The following is a 21,922-nucleotide window of genomic DNA, read 5'->3' as shown; positions in this document are numbered from 1 at the left end:
CACACACACACACACACACACACACACACACAGAGAGAGAGAGAGAGAGAGAGAGAGAGAGAGAGAGAGAGAGAGAGAGAAAGAAGCCAATTACAATTAGAGAATGCACATCTGAAAAGAAAAGCTACAAAAATAAATTATTGGTAGAAACAGCCAAAGTAAACTATTCTCTGCAGAAAGGATTTGAAGGTAACAAAATTAAGAATATACTGATTTTGCATGAAGAGAATATGGATTCCAGGTAGATTCAGACTTGAACCGTTGAAATACTTCATCCAAAAGGTAACTGCAGTAGAGGAAAAGACTTGCAGAAGACAGAGGCAGATAGCTGAAGGAGCACCACCAGTACTGTGGGAACCATGTGTGAGATTAAAGGAAAGCAGGGCCTCAATACCAGGAAAGCAGAGTCAGCATTTTTTATCTTCTCTGCCTGTGGTATGCAACGGGCCACCTGCAAAGCAGTCAACAGCCCTAATCCCTGGCACCTATGAATATACATATTGCATGACAAATGGGACTGCACAGATATAATTAATGAATCTCAAAATAGGGAGAATTTTTTGAACTATCTAGGTAAGCCTAGCTTAACAAAAGCGTTAAAAGCAGACACAAATGCTAAAAGCTAACATAGATGATTACTAAATGTTGCTGTCTCAGAGTGAATTTTTTTATTTCTTTTTTTTTTTTGGTCTTTATTGAGACAGGGTCTCCCAGTAGCCCCAGCTGGCCTGGAACTCACTATGTAGACCAGGCTGGCCTGGAACTCACAGAGATCCACCTGCCTCTGCCTCCAGAGTGCTGCAATTAAAGACGTGCACCATCATGCCTGGCTTATTATTTTTATTTTATCTGTGTAAGTGTATTGCCTGCATGTAGGTAAGTGCACCCATGTGGTACAATGTCCACAGAAGTCAGAAGAGGGTGTCAGATCCCCTGGAACTGGAGTTACAGATGGCTGTTAACTATCATGTGGGTGCTGGGATTTGAACCCCAGTCCTCTGCAAAAGCAACCTCTGAACCAACTCTCCAATCCCTGAAGAGAATTTTTATTAAAAAATATATTGGAGTGCTCCATCATAAATGGGACATCTATATCGTAAACTTGCCCTCAAGGCTCAGAGAACATCACAGAAGGCAGGATGGAAAGGTTCTGAGAGGCAGAACTCAGGAAGGACCTGAGCAAAACAGTGTCTTCTAGACATGACAGAACTGCTGCACTCATGAAGTCACAGCAGCTGTGGTGGCCTGCACACCATCAACACAGTCAGTATTCCAGCATGGAGGGGAAAGGGGCTCACAAGCTGAAGAACTATTGACAGTTGATGGCTGTTAGGGGAGAAAAAGTCAGTTTTCTTTAAGGGTATGGTCCTTAGTCGGTAGGTCAACTTATGCTGCGATAAATGGCCCCAAATCTACGCATATATGGGCAATACAAACAGGAATCCATGAGTTATATTTTTAAAAAAAAGGACATGAAGAGAACTTGGGAGGGGGATATAGACCTAGAGGACAATGAATCCAAGAAGGGTTATGGGGGACAATGCAGAGTGAATATGATCACAACACATTATAAATTCTCACATAAGTGACTGGCTTCCTCCTCTCCTAACAGTCACAAAAAAATGGACTATAAACTATATTCAGTACTTTTAGGTGGTTGCTCTTTTAACTGCATATGATAATAAAATAGGTTCTCCCAATTGTTGGACATCAATAGGCTGCTTTCTCTACTTATTCAGCTGGTGCCCACAATCATAACAAAGAAAAAGAAAAATTTAAGTAGTTACAAGGGAGCCATAAAGATATTTCTCCAAAATTTCACCAGCAATTAAGGTGAGCCCAGATACAGTGCACGGGAAGAAAGGGCACACTGCCATCATAGACCTACAAAGGTGATACTGAAGAGCACTAACTTCATATAAGTCTCAAAGTGGCAAAGGCTAGCTCACAGCATCAAAACAGGGAAGGAGCTGGATATGGTGGTGCACACCTTTAATCCCAGCTCTCGGGAGGCAGAGGCAGGTGGATCTCTGAGAGTTCAAGACCAGTCTGGTCTACATAGTGAGATCCAGGCCAGCTAAGGCTACAGGGAGACCCTGTCTCAAAAACACCAAAAAATATCAGGGAAGGAGTTCCACATGTATAGGTAACAGACCAAAACTAATACTTCATTAAGAGCTGGCACAATAATAGATAAGTTTTCCAAGTCCAGAGCTTATGCAAATATAATAATAAAATTTAAATAAATAAATTTAATATAATAATAAAATTTAAAATATATGCTCATGGGTGAAAAGTTAATAATCTCTGGCACATTTCAAAAACCTTATGAAGAAATGAACTAGAAAAAAAAATCATTCTGGGTTTTCTGAAGCTCTGGGTGTTAACACTAGACACAAAGACGTGTGATGAATAGAAAATAAGGCAGTATAATACAAATACAACATTCTAGCTGCACAAAGAAGAAACTAGCTATTAACAGTCTTAAAATTTTAGACTACAGTAATGGCTCAGCCATTAAGAGCATTCACTGTTCCTGCAAAGGACCCTGGTTCAGGTCTTAGCACCCACATAGTGGCTAACAACTGTCTGTAACTCCAGTCCCAGGGGATCCAATGCCCTCTTCTGGACCCTATGGGCATTGCACACATTCATGTGGTGAACTGACAAACAGGCAGGAAAAACACTCATAGACATAAAACAGAAATAATTTTTAAGATTGAAAAAAATAGTCCTCAACTTTCACACACATTATACTCTAAATAAATAAGTGCAATAATTTCTATAAAAATAATGCTATCAAAATCAATGGGAAAAATGGACATTCTCAGAACAAATCATGGCTTTTTAAAAAAAAAAAAAAAAAAAACACAATGCCTTAGAAAATCATTTCATAATCTGCCCCAAGTTATCTTTCCCCAGGGGCTACTTAAAGCCTAGCTCTACATTTTTTCTCACTGCTATTTCTTTCATATCAAGAGATTGTCCTTCCCTCTGACTCCAGATCCTGAATTACCACTTTCAGTTCACCTTCTCAACAAATTTCCTTTAGCTATTATAATATATTATCTATTGTATTTTCCCTGAAGCTAATTAGATATCTCAGAACTAGAGTACTTTCTTCCTACTCTGAATTCATAAATTACTTAATATTCAGTTAAATATACCTTCTGGCATTTCTCACTCATTGAATTTTTCAAATATTTGCTTTCAATCATGGTAGGTAAGCAACCTGAAAGTAAGAAGTACATAAATTTTTTAAAAAAAAATCCAGCAGGATAAAATTACTTTTCATTTGTGGTAAATGATATAAATATATTTAACATACATGTTTTCTCATCAAATCGCCTGAGTCAGATTGAAAGCCAGGAGCTGAGTCTGTCAGAAAAATCAATTAAAGAACAAACAAATGAAGGCGCCAAAGGACACCAAGTGTCTCTATCTGAAGAGCAGGTCAGTTCTACAGACATAATTACTATAGTACCATAAATAACATGGTATACTGAGCACTAGAAATAATATAAAACAAGGTTAAAGAAAAAAAATCAGAACACGATGACAAAAGACACAATGCTCCCAGAGTAACTGGGACCATCTTCTAAAAGCCAAATGAACTCAGAGAGACCACATAATCTACTCAAGACAAAAGCAGACCATTTGCTACTTCAGAGTATTTATTTGTATATACTCCAGATAAAACTGAAAACTGCTGAGACAATTTTTTCTTTAGACTCTTGCTTTTATAATCTAAATATCTATCCATGACTAAAGAGGTACCTCAAATGGCATCTGTATCACCCCACAGAATGTGAGTTCCAAATATGCTCAGAGTTGTATTAACATGAGCAAAAGCTGAGACTTTTCTCAAGCATTTTCTACAGATAAAATTCTTACCATCATCTTTTCAAAAAGTCTTAAAACTTCATTGTCTGACAATGGCTTTGGAAAATTCTCCATGGTCTCTGAAGAAACTGATGAGAAATCACTGCTTGCAGATGCGGTCTTCAGGTTGGGGAGAGGAGGTCTCTCTTTCTTGCTCCCTGGAATTCTTATGCTTGCAAATTTGTCCAGCTATAAAGGAAGATAAAATAGCACACGTGTGTAAATAGTTCTGCACCCACAACACTTATGTAATTCCCCAAACAGAAAAAAACAGACAGGGACAATCACATTGTCACTGCTTCTGTCAAAAAACAGTCACAACTAGAAACTTTACAGTTAACAGTAATAATCCTAAGTGTTGAAAAGGTTTCAGCAGCAGTCCTATTTAAAAAACACAAATTTCAAAAGATTCTTCTAAATCTTAAAATCAGGGCTGGAGAGAGGGCTTGGTGGTTAAAAGCACTTGCTGCTCTTGCAGGGGACCCAGGTTCAGTTCCCAGTACCCACGTGGCAATTAACAATTGTCTGCAACTCCAGTTCAGGGGATCCAATGCCCTCTTCTGACCTCCACAGGTACTGTATGATACAGGTGCACTTACATATATGCAGGAAATACACTCATACACATAAAATAAAAATGATAAAATATTTTAATTAAATAAATAAATCTTAAAACACACCATTTACATGTAAGATTCTGGTGCCAGGTGACCCACTACTTATAGATAAGCAAACTGAGCAGTTTTTAAAAAGTAACTCAGGTATCAGGGGAAGCATCAACTAGCATTCCATGTCCCATCATCCACTCCTTCCTTGTCCTGTGCCTCCTGTGCGCCATCCTTTGGCAGAGTAAACAGAGGAAAGCAACAGAATATGGTTTACGAAATTTTAATTGAATTATATCTTAGTAGCTTATTCACCTGATAATACATTTCTTTTTGCTTCTTAGACATCTACCAAGTAAGATGGCTAAAGCCTTAGGAAATACAGCTATGTTTTTATTGTAATGTGATTTCTCCTACCACATCTACATCAGTTAATTGATATTTGAAAATATATTAATATTAGTTTAGAAAGCTAATCATTCATTCATTCAAAATTGTCCTCATAAAGAACCTAGACTCATATCTTAAAATGTATACAGTTTTCAGCAATCAAAATGGCAAAATGTCTTAAAGTTAAGTTTTAAGAATATAAGTGACTATGGCTTACGCATAATCAATGATTCTGTGATTTGTTCAGTATTGCTATAAATATTAACCTATTATTTTCACTAAATCATGAACATGGGACTGGCAATATGGCTCAGCAGGTAAAGGAACCTGCCCCCAAACCTGATTACCTGAGTGTGCACACAAACACATAGACACACACACGGACACACACAAAAACAAATGTACCCATGCACACATAAATAAATATTTTAAATGTATAGGATATAAAAGTGTAATGCATGTTATATTAGCTACTAACTACATATGGTTATTGAGTTAAATTTAATTATATTAAATTTTTAGCTGCCAATTTTAAGTGCTCAAGGGCTACTAGTGATTACCACACTGGTAAAAAACATATTCAGAATATTTCTATTATCAGAGAAAATTCTATTAGAGAGAATAGTATAACCATTAAAGAAACCTGACACTCGGAAATTTTATTTTTAGAGGACAATTAAGTCATTGTATTATTTAAATCATTGAAGAAATAGGTCAATTAATGAGATGTAAGAATAATGATTTTTACATTCAAAATTAGGCCTCTAAATTTTCTATAAAAAAAAGATCTAGGAAAATATACTGTATTTATACATGGTTTGTTTAACATGACATGAATGCAAAGTTCTAAGACTATGCCAGCTCCCTGCAAGACTTAGAAAGTAGTCAAAAACACCATTGCTCTCATCCTAAAAAATAAAAACAAGTCAGAAAAGTTAAAAAATTATGGTTGCTCTGTGTTCAATTCATCTGAAAGCTCAGGACAAACATATCAGTTTGTAACTGAATTTGTAACTTGGCAGAATTACTGAGGGTCAAAAGGTAAAGTAGAAAAAGAGGAAAAGGGATGGAGGAAGAAATAGGGAAAGTACATCTAAATTGAACATTTGCAAATGTTTTTTTCCTGTCATTATGTCCTTAATACTGTACTCACTCATCAGTAACATTGTATCATAAATAATAAAAGTACCATAAAAAATCATAAATAATAAAAAAACATACATCTAACTTCACCAGGTTCCTAGATAGTGAAGATCCTCAATTTGTTTGATTTCACAAGTATTTCACAGTTGAATTAAAATATTCCCCCAAACTTGGAAAACCTGGTATCTAATCTGTCTTCCCATTTCTAGGAATACAGCATAACATCCTAAGTATCTCTCTAGGGATAATCTTTGCTACTTTTGATTCTCACATTAAGACACAGAACTTAAGTTGAAGGTCCCTTAAATTATTAAAATAAAGTTTGGAAATTATTTGTTAAAGAAAAGAAAGCTTAGAACACAAAGAATAGAAAACAGGTAACAAAAATGCTTTATGCTTCATCATTGGTCAGGGATAATTAAAACAGGTAAGGAAAGGAAAAGCAGTCGGATGTTCAGTGACCTACTGATTGTTGCAATGGTGCTGGCTAAGAGACTTTAGAAAACCAAGTAGCTCTGCTCATAGGGCCCCAGCCAAAAAACTAGTCTGTTACCAACTCCCCTCAAGTCTTTGTGAAACGCAACTGGTGGTATGCCAAAGGTGAGTGGAAAGCAGGAAAGCTGACTGAGATCCTTCCTAAGGCACACAAGGCCTTCACCATCTGTTGTCGTCCTATCATATGGATCAGGCAAAAGACCTCAGGAAAATGTCCATGATGCACTCCATGCCTTCAAAAGATCATGATAGCTCCTATCTGATGAGAGCAGAACTCAAACTAGAACCAAAAACCCAATTCAGGATTAACTCTAAAAACGGTCACCAGCCGGGCATAGTGGTGCATGCCTGTAGTCCCAGCACTTGGGAGGCAGAGGCAGGCAGGTCTCTGTGAGTTCAAGGCCAGCCAGGACAGCTGGGGCTACAGGGAGACCCTGTCTCCAAAAAAAAAAAAAAAAAAAAAAAAAAAAGGTCACCAAACTCTAAAACTCATAGCTATCCTGGAGGCTTTTTTTTTTTTTTCAGGGAAGTGATCATCCTCATCACAGAGGGCTCCCAAGGCACCTGCTCTATACAATACCCTCAAAGAGGAAGTGAAGATATGTGGACCATATTTATCTTCCAGCAGCATCCCCATACTGTGTTTGCATACAATAAGGATGACACCCTGCAAGTGAAAGTGAAGGCTGCCAAGTGTTTCACAGACTCATTTTTAATACAATATTTTTATTCTTTGAGGATTTCATACAACATACTTTTATCTATCTATCCCTGACTTCTCCCCAAAACTGCTTAAAGATCCACCTCCCCAACTCCTCACACCCTCCTAACTCCATGTCCTCTTCTATTTTTGGATAACTCACTGCCTGCATGCTTAAGGGTACAGTGCCATCTACTGGAGCATTGCCGACCTACCAGGGGCCACACCCTTAAAGAATACTGACTGTTCCTCCCCAGTAGCCATCAACTGTCACTACCCCCTCCAATAGGGGTAGGGACATGTGAGCCCCTCCCTGCTAAAATGTTGATTGTCTTCATCTTATGCAGGTCTTGTGCAGGCATCCATCACTGCTGTGAGTTCATAAGTACAGAAGCCCTGTCATGCCTAGAAGATACTGTTTCACTCTGGTCCCCCACACACACTTATTCTCTGTGCTTTGATCAGTTATATGTTTCTACAACCACCATCCACTGCACAAAGAAACTTCTCTGATAAGGTCTAAAAGATACACTAATCTATGGGTATAAAGCTATGGATTAAGAGAGTCAATGCCTTTCTTTAGAGTCTTGAAAACTCCTCTTAATCAGATCTGTTCCTTAGGCAAGAATCATTGTTGCACATTAAGGAACTAACTTCCAATATTAATTGTGTGCAAAGAAGCCTCTCTTGTCAGTACCAAGTTTTAAAGGTTGGTAGCTCAGATGTAGAATCAAAAAGTAGATTGCCAGGGGCTCGTAAGATGGCTCAGTGGGCAAGAATGCTTGTTAGCATGAGGGCCTGGTTAAAATCACCAGAACCCACATAAAAATTCAGATGTGGTTTCACAAATGTTTGTGGCCTCAGCACTGGAGGTTGGAGAGGAGAAGAGAGGAGACAGGGATCACTGGAGTTCACTGGCCCCCAGGCTAGCTCCAGGTTCAGTGAGAGATCTTATTCTAAAAAGAGTAAAACAGGGCTAGAGAGATGGCTCAGTGGTTAATAGAGCACAACTGCTCTTCCAGAGTTCAGTTCCCATCACCCACATCAGGTGGTTCACATCTGCTTGTACCTCCAGCTCAGTTCGAGGGGATCTGATGCCCTCTTCTGGACTCCACAGACACCTGCACTCATACCACTGACCCACACACATATACACAAAATTAAAAATAAAACAAATCTTCAAAAAAAAAAATGAAGGCAGAGAGTGATACAGCAGGATGTCCAATGTTCTCTTCTGGTCTCCATGTGCATGTGCATGCACTCTCCCCACCACACACACACACACACACACACACACACACACACACACACGTAGAGTGTCAGATTTTCAATGATGTTCAGACCTCAAGCATTCAAAACAAATGAAGCCATTGAAAAGCTAAAACAACTTGCTGCTGCAACCCTGGAAATCTGAGTTCAATCCATGGAACCATGTAAACACAGAAGACAGAGAAATGACTTCTAAAAGCTGTCTTCTGACCTCCACACATGAGCCATGGCACACAGGATTGCGCACACACACACACACACACAGACACACCATACATACATACATACATACATACATACATACATACATACATGATTTAAAAAAATAAAAAGAAAGAAAGAAAGAAACAGTAGCCAAGATCTAGGGATACAATACAAAATGTTGTAACAAAGTGTATATGGAGTCCTGAAAGAGAAAAGGAAAAGAATGATACACAAGATTTCAAGAAATACATTGAAAAAGTTGATGTAAAATATATGTCACACACACACACACACACACACACACACACACACACACACACACACACAGGCTTTTCATAGTCAGACTTCTGAAAAATGTAGAAAACAATTCACAAAAGTGCAACCCAAGGAAGAGAGCTACATGACAAAAGAGAAAAACCAACTGATGATCTGATGGCTAATTCCCTACCAGGAACAATGGCAACACTAATGAGAGGCTACATACAGAACAACACCTTTAACTTGTGAAACAGAAGCAGTGTCATACTGAAATTCTCCATCCAAATTCCTTTCACAAGCAAAAGCGAAATAAAGACACTCCAAACAAAAGCTGAGAAATACAGTCTCCAGAACACCTCTATGTACCACAAAAGGTGTTAGCAAAGTTAGTCAGGATAAAGGGAAATGATGTTGAAAAAGATCTACAAAAATACATGAAAACCAATGAAGAATGCATCAGATACATGCAGATCGAACAAAGATAAATGAGCTGCAGAAGGCTTACCTTAAATAACAGTCAAGTGGAGGAAGCAAACAGGCAATTATATTGCCAATATAGGCACAGAGCAAGGGATGTTAGAATGCACTGTAGTATATACTAGCAAAAAACAATGGCATCTAACTCATCAATATAAATTCTCTACTATGAAATGAATAAGAAATATAAAGTGGATGCCCAGTAGTCACTGTCTCTGTGTATATTTATACCCTAGGTCTTGATTTTTTTTCTTTCAAAAAGCTAGAACACACAAGAAATTATTTCTGTAATAATTTCTGCACTGGAACTGGTTACTCTACCTTTGAGTCACACTACTCCAACACCGTTAACTTCTGCATATATAATATCAGTTCCTGAGTGTAAAAACTATCCCAAAAAAGTATAATTTAATAAATATGCCAAGCTTGTAATGCTAGCACATCTCTCCTGAATGTTTAGTACATAAGCTCTCAGGGAGGACTGGAGTTTACCCAAGTAGAAAAGACAGAGCTTCACCCTACTACCTTACAGCTAGCCAATGGCAAGACAATATGCCTCTTCTAGTTTCTATATTTACAAAGCTCAGCGCGGTGATATAAGATACAAAAGGATCAGTGTTTTATGCTTTTAATATAATTGTTATTTATTCTCCTTAATTGGAAAGGTGAAAAAAATAACAGCCTGGGCTGGCAGGATAGCTCAGTGGGTAAAGGCACTCACTGCCATGCCTGATGACTTTAGTTCAATCCCCAAGACCCACATAATGGAAAAAGAGAACTGACTCCAGCAGGCTGTCCTCTGCCCTCCATGAGTGTGCACATACAAATACAGAGGCACATCACACATACATACATACACACACACACACACACACACACACAAATAAATAAAACATAATTTTAAGTGTAAAAGAAAAAGAAAAGCACTATACAGGCAAAAAGCAATCCTTTATATGCTGGAACCATACCTCAATTTTGTTGACTATCTCAGGCTTAAAATAAAAACATACAAGCATATCTGGTCATGCTTTACTAAGCACCTAGGTAATTTCCACTATACTTGAGCACTATAAACAAAACCAGAGCAAAGTGAGCTTGACTACTGAACCATCTCAAACATGCTAAAGAAGTTTCTTTTTTATGATGCTACTATGATTTCACCTACAAACAGAAAAATCATTCCTGATTTATCTTTCATGCAATTTTACATACCATTTGCTTTTGAAGCAAAACAACAGAACACATGAGCAAACATTAAAAATACTTTATACATAAAATTATGACAGAAACTGCCATCAGAATGACAGCAAGTTGGCTGACATATTTGGCAATTTGGATGGGGATAGTTTGTTTCACAACTTATGTTATTTTTATCTTCATATAAAAATTTCATAATTTATATGGAATTCTTCTCTTAAAATCAACCTAGAAACTCAACCCAGGCAGGTAAAGTACATAAACAATTCTCACTGGTTGAAGATTGATTAACACAAACAGACTGAGGGAATTCTATTATGATGCTATTTAGAAGTAGTACACCACACTTAATTAAGAAGGCTGTGCCTGTGTCTGGGGTGTACTAAGTTTTATAAATTAATATCACTTATCTTCAGGGGAAGTTAAATGAGCACCCTACTGAGTATTATCTCATGCTGAGTAATCACACTGATAATCAGTAATGACAGCTTAAATAAAATTAATTAAACAAAAAGCAGTCTCTAAAAAACTATCTAGATTCTAACTATAACATTATAATAGTGAAAAGTCATTGTTTAGGATTTTCATTATTACAGTACTGTAAATAAACATTTTTTAATTTAAAAGGACAGTATAATTTTCAGTCACCTTACAATTTCAAAAATTTGAAAAATTACACTATGACTGTAAATGCTTTCCTTATAAATAAGACAGAAATTGAGGTTTTCATGCAATCTGGGGAAAATATTGAGCAAATAAGAAGCTCCTTCTAATTACAAAATCAATTTTATCCAAATGCATACCTGAAATATAAAGTATATTACTTAAAATTATCTACCAATTTTCATGCAATTTAATATTATATTTCAGGGGGAAATAACCTAACTAAAATAGCTTGGGTTTTTAATTAGCTTTATTACTAACCCAGCAACTTGCTGATTAGAACCATGGCCCCAGAGTCTGACTACTGAATCCTGCCAGCCACTGGCTTACTGTGTTCCCATAACCAAGCTACTGACTTAAACTCTAATGATGCTGCCTATCACAAAAGTATGTTAACAAGCCAGGTATGGTGGTACGTGCCCTTGGTCCCAACAAAGACAGGCAGATCTCTGTTGAGTTCAAGGCCAGCCTGGTCTACATAGTGTGTTCCAGGCTAGCCGGGGCTAAAGGGAGACCTTGTCTCAAAAAGACCAAAAAAAATAATAATAATAATATGTTAACAAGAAATAAAGCAGCTAACCCCTTTCAGCTGCAAGTGAAAACACTTCAAAGTCCTTTCCTGACCACTCCGACCACTCCAATACAACACATGGAAACACCCAACTCTCTTCCAAGGCACAGTATATTCTCATGCCCTTTCAAATGAGTTATGAAATTATTTCATTTCACTTATTTTGAAACAGTTGGCACTATCTCTTCCTCACTAAAATATAATGGGTCTACTAGGCAAACCATCATGGTGTACCCAGTATCTAAGACTGAACCCAACCATCCTGTGCAACAAATAAGACAGTGTGAAAATCAGGACTTTTGGCTTACAAAATCAAATCATAAAAGGTATTACCACTTTTGTCTTGCTCCCTCTTGGATCACGCTGTAGTACACCCGCTGCCAAATATGAGAACACTCAAAGAGCATGTAAAGGGAAGTCACATGACCAAGACCTGAGACCCTACTCCAAAATATAAAGATACTGATTTCTAACAGCCCAGTTGAACAATCATCTTGGAAGTCCCAGTCAAGCTTATAGACACCATAGCTTCATGAAACCTCTACATTGTAGCTTCATGAGACACTAGGTCAGAACCACCTAGCTAAACACCAAAGTCATGACCCACAGAGACTGTGAGAAAACGCTGGCTATTTTAGGCCACTAAGTTTGGGGGCCATTTGTTATATACTAAAAGACAGCTATTACACAGTCATTGGGTATAACACAGTACTGGCAGGTAGTTAGCAATGCACTAATATCAACTGATGAATTTTTTGAAAGTATGAGTAATTACTAAGTAATAAAAATACATTAAAAATAGTACCATCTCTGAAATATTTCCTCACATAGGAAACAGTACTTGACAAACACCTAATTATAATTTAAGGTTAACTATTTTAAGTGTCCAAAAAAAAACTACCAGCAAAGCAGCAGCAGACAGGACTGAATAATCGAACTGGAGGGAGAAAGTACCTAGAGAAGCACTGGACTGTAGAGTGAGGCTGATAACAAGAATTGGATGAGAGCGCATGTTAACAGCTAAGCAGTGCCACGCGGCCACAGTTTTTATTAAATAATTGTGAAATCAGTGCCACTAAATATATCATTGTCGGAGAAAATAACCATTCACTGTTTGAGGTGTGATCAACTAACCATCTCAGTCTTAGGCCACAGTATTAGAACCAACTACTATATCCTCAAAACTACAAAATACTTCAATATCCTCAAAACTACCAAAGGGCTTTTCCAGCTGTTAATTTGCATTTTATTAATTTTATATGAAGTTATTTGATCAAAGCCTTCTTTGAAAGAAAGATGTACTGCCTCCCCTCCAAAAATAAAAGTTATTTTACCAACTTAAAGCACTCTGTTCACATTGAGGGTTCAAACACTTTTTTAACTTACTAAATGAAGACCATCTTTAGTTATGCTCATAACATTTCCATAATGGCTTGAAAACAGGCACATGGAATTATGCATTCTACAGCCAGTAGTTCTATCACAGAGCTACCAGCAGAGATCCAGAGAGGGAAGAATGGAGGCCTCTAACACTCAGCACCAGCTTTCCAGTCATGTCAAGAGCTTGATGGAAAGGGTTACTCAGCAAGATCAGGGTTTCAGGTGACGTTGGCCTGAGTCAACTTCTTAATGATTAGCTCATAAAGATCTTAAATCAGAACCATCATGCTAAGTTCTTTACTATATTCTGATCCAAGAACCTATAGGACACTGTGTCAGGAAGTTTAGAAAAGTGTTACAGGGGCTGGAGAGATGGCTCAGCAGTTAAGAACACTGGTTGTTCTTGCAGAAGACCTGGGTTCGAATCCCAGCACCCACATAGCAGCTAACAACTGCCTGTAACTCCAGTTCCAAGGGATCTGATGACCTCTTCTGTCCTCTGCGGGCACTGCACAACATGGGTGCACTTACCTACATGTAGGCAATACACTCGTACACATAAGATAAAAATAATAAATATTTAAAAAAGAAAATGTGTTACAGAGGAATAGCTGATTAGTATGAAGCTCTCCCCAGAATATTTTTAGATGACTGAAATAATAATATATACAAATAAAAGGAAAACTAAAGTAAAACAGAGCTATCAAAATATTTAAATTTGGAGGCTGGAAAAATGATTCGGTGGTTAAGAGCACTTGCAGAGGACTGGGCTCAGTTCCCAGTACCCACATGGCAGCTAAACAAGAGTTCCTAACTCCAATTTCAGAGAATATAACACCCCGTTATGGCCTCTGTGGGCACTGCACGCACATGGTACACACATACAGGCAAAACACACATACACATAAAATAAAAATTCTAGAATTTTTAAAACATATTTAACTAAGTTCTAATATATTCTTCATTCTGAAATGAGATAAAGATAAGTCTAATTTTAATATAATTCTGCCTATAAACCATATTTATAAGTACTTTCAGTAACTATAACATGCTTTGAAAATATCTGATTTTTGTTGGTCACAGGTCAAATACTATTGTGGTACTGGACTTTGGGTTTGTGTTGTTTTTGTTTTTGTTGTTGTTACGTTTAACTTATTCATTTGGTATATTGAGTTATTTTTCCCCATACTCAAAATTGAGAAAAACACTAAATTCTGGTTCAAGTTTAGTAAGTTTTAAAAAGCAAAATAAAGATTCACCCTTTTTTAGAGTATATCATGAGTTCTACCACAGATTAGTGGTGCACAGACTCCGGGTTAGGAATCTTGCCTGGTGGGTGGATATGGAACATAATAAGTAGGTAGAAAAGAAGAAAGTAACTCAAGTTCTGAAGCCTTCAGTGAAAGAGTGGGAGGAATGGAGACCTACACTTGAGCCCAACAAGGAGGAATGCAACAGGCTGCACAATCTGGTGGTCTGTACTCAAAAAGAACTGGACGCTTTTGAAGTAAGAAGTCACTAAGAAAATAAATCCATCAAAGAACATCTAGGATCCAATTAGAGCAAGAAGGAAAGAAAACATTAGAAGACTGTGACTGACTTTGAGTTTCAAAGGACAAAGTAGGAGGGTCTGGGAAGTCTGGAGGAGTTGAGAAGAATAAATAGACCTGAGTAGAGACAGAAGCAAAGGCATTCTTACTGATTATATGAATTGATTTTGACTTCTGATGTTGACTTATGCAAGCTAAAAGATGACTTTTTAGTTATGTTGACAGATGCAATGGCCTGAATTGTGACAACTAATAAAAATCAGTAAAGAATCACAAAGCAAACCATATACATTACACCTTATCAAATCATCTCTCTGTCCCCACTACCATCACCCTAGTATAGGCCTGGATCACTGTTGCAGGCTCCTAATCAGCTTCCAAGTCTCCCTTGCTCCTCTAAGCTTTCCACTCCAAACACTTCCCTGACATAATTCTGAGCTTACTGAATGCAAAGTAAGTCACAACTCCCAATGTTTTCCATACCTCAAAGAATGATGTTCAAATATTTTAGCATGATTCTCAGGTCCACTTTGATCTGAAGATTTCTTCCTCACTAGACAACCTCTTTACCATTCTTCTACCTATGCCATATGATCTAATGAATGCCTCACAGCCTCCTAAACATGAACATGCCATCATCCCTCCTTTGTGTCTAGAACTTACCACATCTTCTTTGCCTGGCTGATGTCAATTAAGTCTTCAGCTCTCAGTCTGTGCTACAGTTCACATAGTGGCCTTTCCTCCATGAGAACAAAAGTGATACCTACAGACCTAGGTATCACTAGAATTACATTGTACATATACTATTTTGAAACTGTCTACAAACATACACATGCAGTGAATGAAGCATTAAATCCTTCTGAAAAGGGGTGTTACTTTATTCACAAAACAATCCCTGAAACTTAACGTAGTTTTAAGAACACAGTAAATGTTCTATGAAAAATTGATCAAATTAGTAAATAGCTTCCTATCTTCCAAGCATGGAACATATCCACTGATGCCTGCCTTAATAAATTATTTTTTAATAGCTATATATCAGGGAAAATTTCAAGTGATTATGGGTTTCATATGGTCAATTAGAAACTCATATTAATCCCCAAATTGGCAATTTACAACATAGTTCCTATGGTGGGTTGAATGAGAATGTCCCCCAAAAGGTTCCAAGTATTTGAGCTTTTTGTCCCCAGTTGATGTCCCTCCCTTTTGGGGAGGTTTAAGAAGGTATGGCCATGTTGGGGGAAGCACATCACTGGAGGCAGACTTAGAGAGTTCTTACGCCTTGTCAAATCTCCAGTCACTCTCTTGTTTCCTGTGCCTCCTTGACTATGTGAGTGCTTAGCTTCTGCTCCTACTCCAGGCACATCTGCCACCAGGCTTCCCTACCATGATGGACTCTTGCCCCTTTAGAACCATAAGCTAAATAAACTTTTCCTTTTATTACTTCCCTTTGTCACATGTTTCAATCACAGCAATAGAAGAGTAACTAAAACAGTTCCCCTACACTAAAAACAAGCATAAGTTTCTGTAAATTAATAATACCATGATGGAAGGCAACGTTATAGTCTGGGAGTATTCCTTTGAGTGGGGTATGAGACTCAGGGGCCCTTCTCCCTTTGCCTCATGCTTGCCATGGAATAAAAAGGCCCCCACTGACACACATAGCTGCCATAATATATCGTGCTGCTATAGGCCCAAAGCAATAGAACCAAGTCATCATGAAAACCTATCAAACTGAGCAAAATACAACTTTTCTTCCTCTCAAGTTGATCATCTCAAGTATCTTCGTATAGTGACAGAAAACTAACACAAACTATAAGGAAAATACACAAAAGAAATGAGCATAAATCAATAAAAAATAATTTAATAGCCCAAAGTTCTAATTCAAATATTAATGACTCATACATGAAATTAATATAAATTAGCTCTCTAATAAAATATTGCACTTTATTTTTAATGGCACAGCTCAATAGTACCCACACATAAATATCATCTAAAGATCTCAACAACTGCTTCCCAAAAACTAAGTTGACATGCTTCAACTAGGAATCTATTCTATTCATACCTAGGAAACAAATTACAGGGTAAAAGATCACAATTGCCAGCCTGGAGTCCAACTTGTTCTTCAAAATTCATCTGTGAAGTCATCTTCTCTACAGTCTTCCCCAAGGTCAAGCTGACTCTACTACTTTCACTGAAACCTCTATACAGCTGCATCTGCTGTCACACCACAATGAACATACTAACTATGGACCCAACTGTTTCCCTAATATTCCCAAGCAGAGACATTATTAGAAATTTTTATATCTCTGTAACAGTATTAGGCACTCAATAAAAGCTTAATGAAGAAGTAGACAAAAGAATGAATAAACAAGTATGCACACTCAACTACATCTTTGTATATTCCACTCTGAAAGCTCTTGAGCTTATTCACATATTTCTACTGATTTGAGGAGGTGCTCTCAAAACTATTTCATAAATATTTAAAGATCCTGAGATAGCACTTAAGAGCTACTACTGAAAATCTAAGTACAGGAAGTCATAATTAACTCATATTAATGGGCTTTGAAAGGCTCACCTGATTTAGTAAATACTTAAAATCTTATAGAATTTGTTTTGATATATTTTATTACATATACTGAGTAGCCTTGGTCCACGCTGGCATTTTTACTTTATGTAGAAGAGTCTATTTTCAATATATAGTTTTACAGAATAACTGTGAAACACATCACACATTTTATCATTGGTTTTTAACTTACAAAGGAAAAAAATATAAAAAGTTAGTAAACACTTAAAATGAACTCTGTCCTGCTAGGCCAGTAAAATTATTTAATTCTTTAGTTGAGCTTCTATTTTCTAATTGAACAATTCATGTTCTATTGCCTGACTCAAAAGTTAGGCAAAATTCAGATTAACTAAATCAGTTTTTCTTCTTCATTGTATGTGCTATCTACTTCTGGATAGACTACAGAAGACCTAGTATACCTTGTGGTAAACAAAGCCCATCCTATGAAGTCACATTTTTCTAGAAACTGTTTTAATAAACCATTCTCACAGAAAACACTACAAATATACAAAATTTACTCAGTGACAGTTATACTGAATGAGTCAGAAGGCCCATAGAGAAAGGTTAAGAGGCATGAGACCAGGTGAGAAGAGCTTCTCAAAGAACTCATTAGAACCCACCCCAGACCAAGCAAGGTCCACAGTGACTCCAAGACTCCATTTCCAGGGGATGCTTCAACAGGAACCAAGAATCCTGTATCTGTACATGGGAACAAGCCACAACTGTTGCTACATTTATGAAGAGACTTCCTTATAGAGAAGCTTTTTCTGTATTTCCTACAATTAGAAGAAATCACATATCCTTTATCTATTGATATCTCTCAAATATCCCTATTCTTTTGGGATACAATTCTTATGGTTTGTGTATCTGAAAGGTTGAAAATAATTCAGTTCTCCTCATAGAAGGCTTAGATACAGTATGCCTTCACAGTTATAACACCTGTCTCAGGATTAAGGTTAATGGCTGTGATACAGTTTTAGAAATTGGAAGTCTCATACAGGTGGCTTGTAAGACAAAATAATGAGATCTACTTCTCAAGTTCACACTTAGCACTCGGCAGGAAAAGGGGAGCACTTCAGTAGCAGCATTACACTCTTTGTGAAGATGCTCTCTGAAGCCAGTCTGCCTAATCGTCCTGGCTCTACACTTTTGGTTTTGAACAGTTTACTTAAACTCTCTTGCCTCCCTTTCCCCATCTTTAAAATGTTGATAATAGATCTTAGAAGCCTAAGTGAAGCTAGTATTTGAAATATTTACTAAGCACAAGCTAACAACTACATGGTACTCAATATGCCTTGCAATCAGTAGGCATAATTCTCTAGTTATTTTTTATTTCTTTAAACTTATATCTTAAATGTATTTTGAGTACAGGATAGCAAACTCCACACCAGCAGTACACCAGGGATATATGTTCCAAAAACGAACTCCAAGTCCGTAACCTAGATTCACTGTCAGTTACTATGTTCCCTAAGTAACCCTGAAAGAACCATATATTTGGTGAGGGGTGGATATCAACTTAGAAACACGTTTTATCGTGGAAGCCTTATAAGCCATGACACAAAGCTAAGACACAACCAATAGATAACAGATGCAAATAAGCAATCTCAAACAGAGTAAAGCATCATCAGCTATTTAATGTAGACAGGTAACTCAAATTGCTGTGTGAGATTCTGGCTTTTTAGGGAGCAAGAAGAAACTGTTAGAAAGTCTGAACAAGAGAAAATGAAGGCATTGGCAGAAAGAATTTAAGGGAGACACTCAAGAAATAATCAGAAAGAAACACTGGAAGTGAAAAGCTATCTTCTAAAAGAACATGAGAACAAAAACAAGTATGGAAGGTAAGTGAAGAGTTTAATTCAGGGCACTAGCTCCTAGTATAAATGGAACATCCATATGAAGGCACCCAGCAAGCCAATGCATTAATACATCTCAAGTGAAGGAAAAGGTCAGGACTATGAATGGTAGTTGCAATCTTCAGAGGTGATCATCCAAATAAAGCACTGTATAGAGAAGAGCAGCAGCTTCAGAAAGGAATCTGGAGAAATAATAATAGTTTAAGACAGGTGGAGAAAAATATACACACACAATAGAAATAAAGGAAAGGTCAGAGTAGTATGAAACTGAGAGATTTGGATCACAGAAAATAAGAAATTCCTGTTCTTTGAAGAGGACACAATTATATCAAGTAAGGTAGATAAATCTAGTAAATTTCGAAGGACTAAATTTTAATGATCAATACTAGAAATATAAAAAGGTTATTTCACATCACTCAACAAGTCACAAGTATCCTAATTATATATGGTCAGCCCTCCATAAACACAGAGTTAAACAGCTATGGATCAAAAATATGGTTAGACTTATAAACTTTCTTTCTGTTGTCTTGGGCCAGCAAGGTGGCTATGCAGGTAAAAGCACTTGCACCAAGCCTGACGACCTGAGTTCAATTCCAGAAATCACATAGTGGAAGGAGAGAACAAATTCTCACAAGTTGTCCTCTGACCTCCACACCCATGCCATGGAGCACGCGCGCGCACACACACACACACACACACACACACACACACACACACACACACACACAAATAAACAAACAAATAAATGAAAAGAAATATTGTCCCTACATGAAAAATATATAGACTTATTCCTGCTATTGTCCTCTAAACAATACAGTATAATAGCTATTTATATAGAATTTGAAGAATAAATGCACAAGTAATCTAGAGATTATTTTAACTATCAAAGAGGGTGTGCATAAGATTTATACAAATAAATGAGCATCTATGGATTTTGGCATTTGCATGGTATCTTAGAACCGATACCGGTGAATATAAAGCGAAAACTATATACTCATATCAGCAAATCTTTAAAACACATGAAGACAACTGAGAGAAATGAAAGGAGGAATAAGTAAAATCTAACATTACATTTGGAGAATTCAACACTTTATCATCAATAATTGTTAGAAAAGAGAGACAAAAAAAGTAACAAGGATGCAGAAAATATGAACAACACTATCGACTCTCATGACCTGTTTACTATGTATAGACTAATTCCAACAGAAGCAAAATAAACAGAATATTTTCCAAGAGGGGCCACCATGAGACATAAAGCAAAACTTATTGGAAAGGGTGGAAATCACACACTCTATAGTGTGACCACAAGAAAATTAAAAACTGGAAAAAGATATTAGGTAAATCCCAAGCATTTGAGAATTAAACAATACATAACTAAAAATATACCCACGGTTCAAAGAAGAACTCAACTGGGAATTATAAAATATTACCAACTGATTGAAAGTCCCATAATCAGTTGAAAGCTGCTAACATAGTTCTTAGAAACTTATAGCCAAAGATCACTCTAACTGGCAACTACAAGTCTCATATCAGTTTGAAGCTTTTATCCTAAGAAACAAGAGATTAAAAGTTTAAAAAATAAAGAAAGGAAAACTAATAAATGTAAGCAAGTGAGCTATAAATATAACTACTAATGAAACACTGGTTTTCAAATGACAAATAAAATTGGCACACTTCTAGCCAGACTAAACAAGGAATAAAAACAGAAGACACAAATTAATACCCACTTTGGAAAAAGGACATCAATACAGATTCTACATTAAAAGGGCAAGGAAGCATCACAAGCAACTTTAAGTTCGTAAATTCAACAACAAACTTGAAATGGAAAACAAAAAATTCTTGAAAGAAAAACTACCAAGACTAACAAGGAGAAAGCAGATTGCCTGAATAGTTCATTATCTGGTAATAGTTAGTACAAACAACAATGAGAAGTAAGCACACCAAAACACGGTCAGCATCATCAGTCATTAGGGGAAGCAGTGCGTCAGTTTTTTCAAAAGTATAAACTGACGATGATGCCCCCAAAAATAAAAACATTTAAGCATGTTTTTTAAAAAAGAGTTGTGGGGCTGGAGAGATGGCTCAACGGTTAAGAACACTGGTTGTTCTTGCAGAAGAATCAGGTTCGAATCCCAGCACCCACGTGGCATCTAACAACTGTCTGTAACTCCAGTCCCAGGGGATCCCACTGCCTCTTCTGTCCTCCACAGGCTTTGCATGACATGGGTGCACTTACCTACACGCAGTCATTACACGCATACACATAAAATACAAAGAGTAAATTTTTTAAAAAATTTTTAAAAAAGACAAACTGTAGGCCTCATTCCAACCCGTAGGCTTCTCTCTCCCGGGTAAGTCAATCATGCCCTCACGCCTTGACTCCCCCAGCCTCATTCACCCTCCCATCGCCCCCGCCAGTCTCTACTCCCAGCCTGGGTCCTGTACCATACCTTCTCTTGGTGCCCCAGACACCTGGGGAACCACCACTATATCCTGATCCTTTGCAACCAGACCAACTCAGTTCCTCTCGGGTCTCCCCAGGAGCCCTTGGGACCTCTTCCTGCACCCATCTCCCTTTGCATCTCTGGGTGGCACGGCCACCAGCTGCCCTAGATGAGCATCTTTCCTGGGCCCAGCTCCCAGTCCTGTCCAACCCCCAAATTCCTGAGGCCAAAATCTTTCCTGGAGGGATCCAGCCCTTAGGAGAAAGCCTCAGAGCATC

General features: G+C 37.4%; 1 protein-coding gene across 3 annotated transcripts in view; it reads right to left on the bottom strand.

Moving 5' to 3' along the window:
- Diaph3 (diaphanous related formin 3) overlaps positions 1 to 21,922 on the bottom strand; it is a 545,702-nt gene that overhangs the window by 463,560 nt on the left and 60,220 nt on the right. For all 3 annotated transcript variants that reach the window (XM_008822916.2, XM_008822917.2, XM_029558567.1), the window contains one exon: positions 3,895 to 4,071. In XM_008822916.2, coding sequence (XP_008821138.1) covers positions 3,895 to 4,071 — 177 coding nt within the window. The remainder of the gene's footprint in view (positions 1 to 3,894; positions 4,072 to 21,922) is intronic.

Source organism: Nannospalax galili, unplaced genomic scaffold (assembly GCF_000622305.1).
Source record: "Nannospalax galili isolate Female #2095 unplaced genomic scaffold, S.galili_v1.0 scaffold308, whole genome shotgun sequence".
NCBI classification, from domain to species: Eukaryota; Metazoa; Chordata; class Mammalia; order Rodentia; family Spalacidae; genus Nannospalax; species Nannospalax galili.
This window is presented reverse-complemented; position numbering and strand designations above follow the sequence as displayed.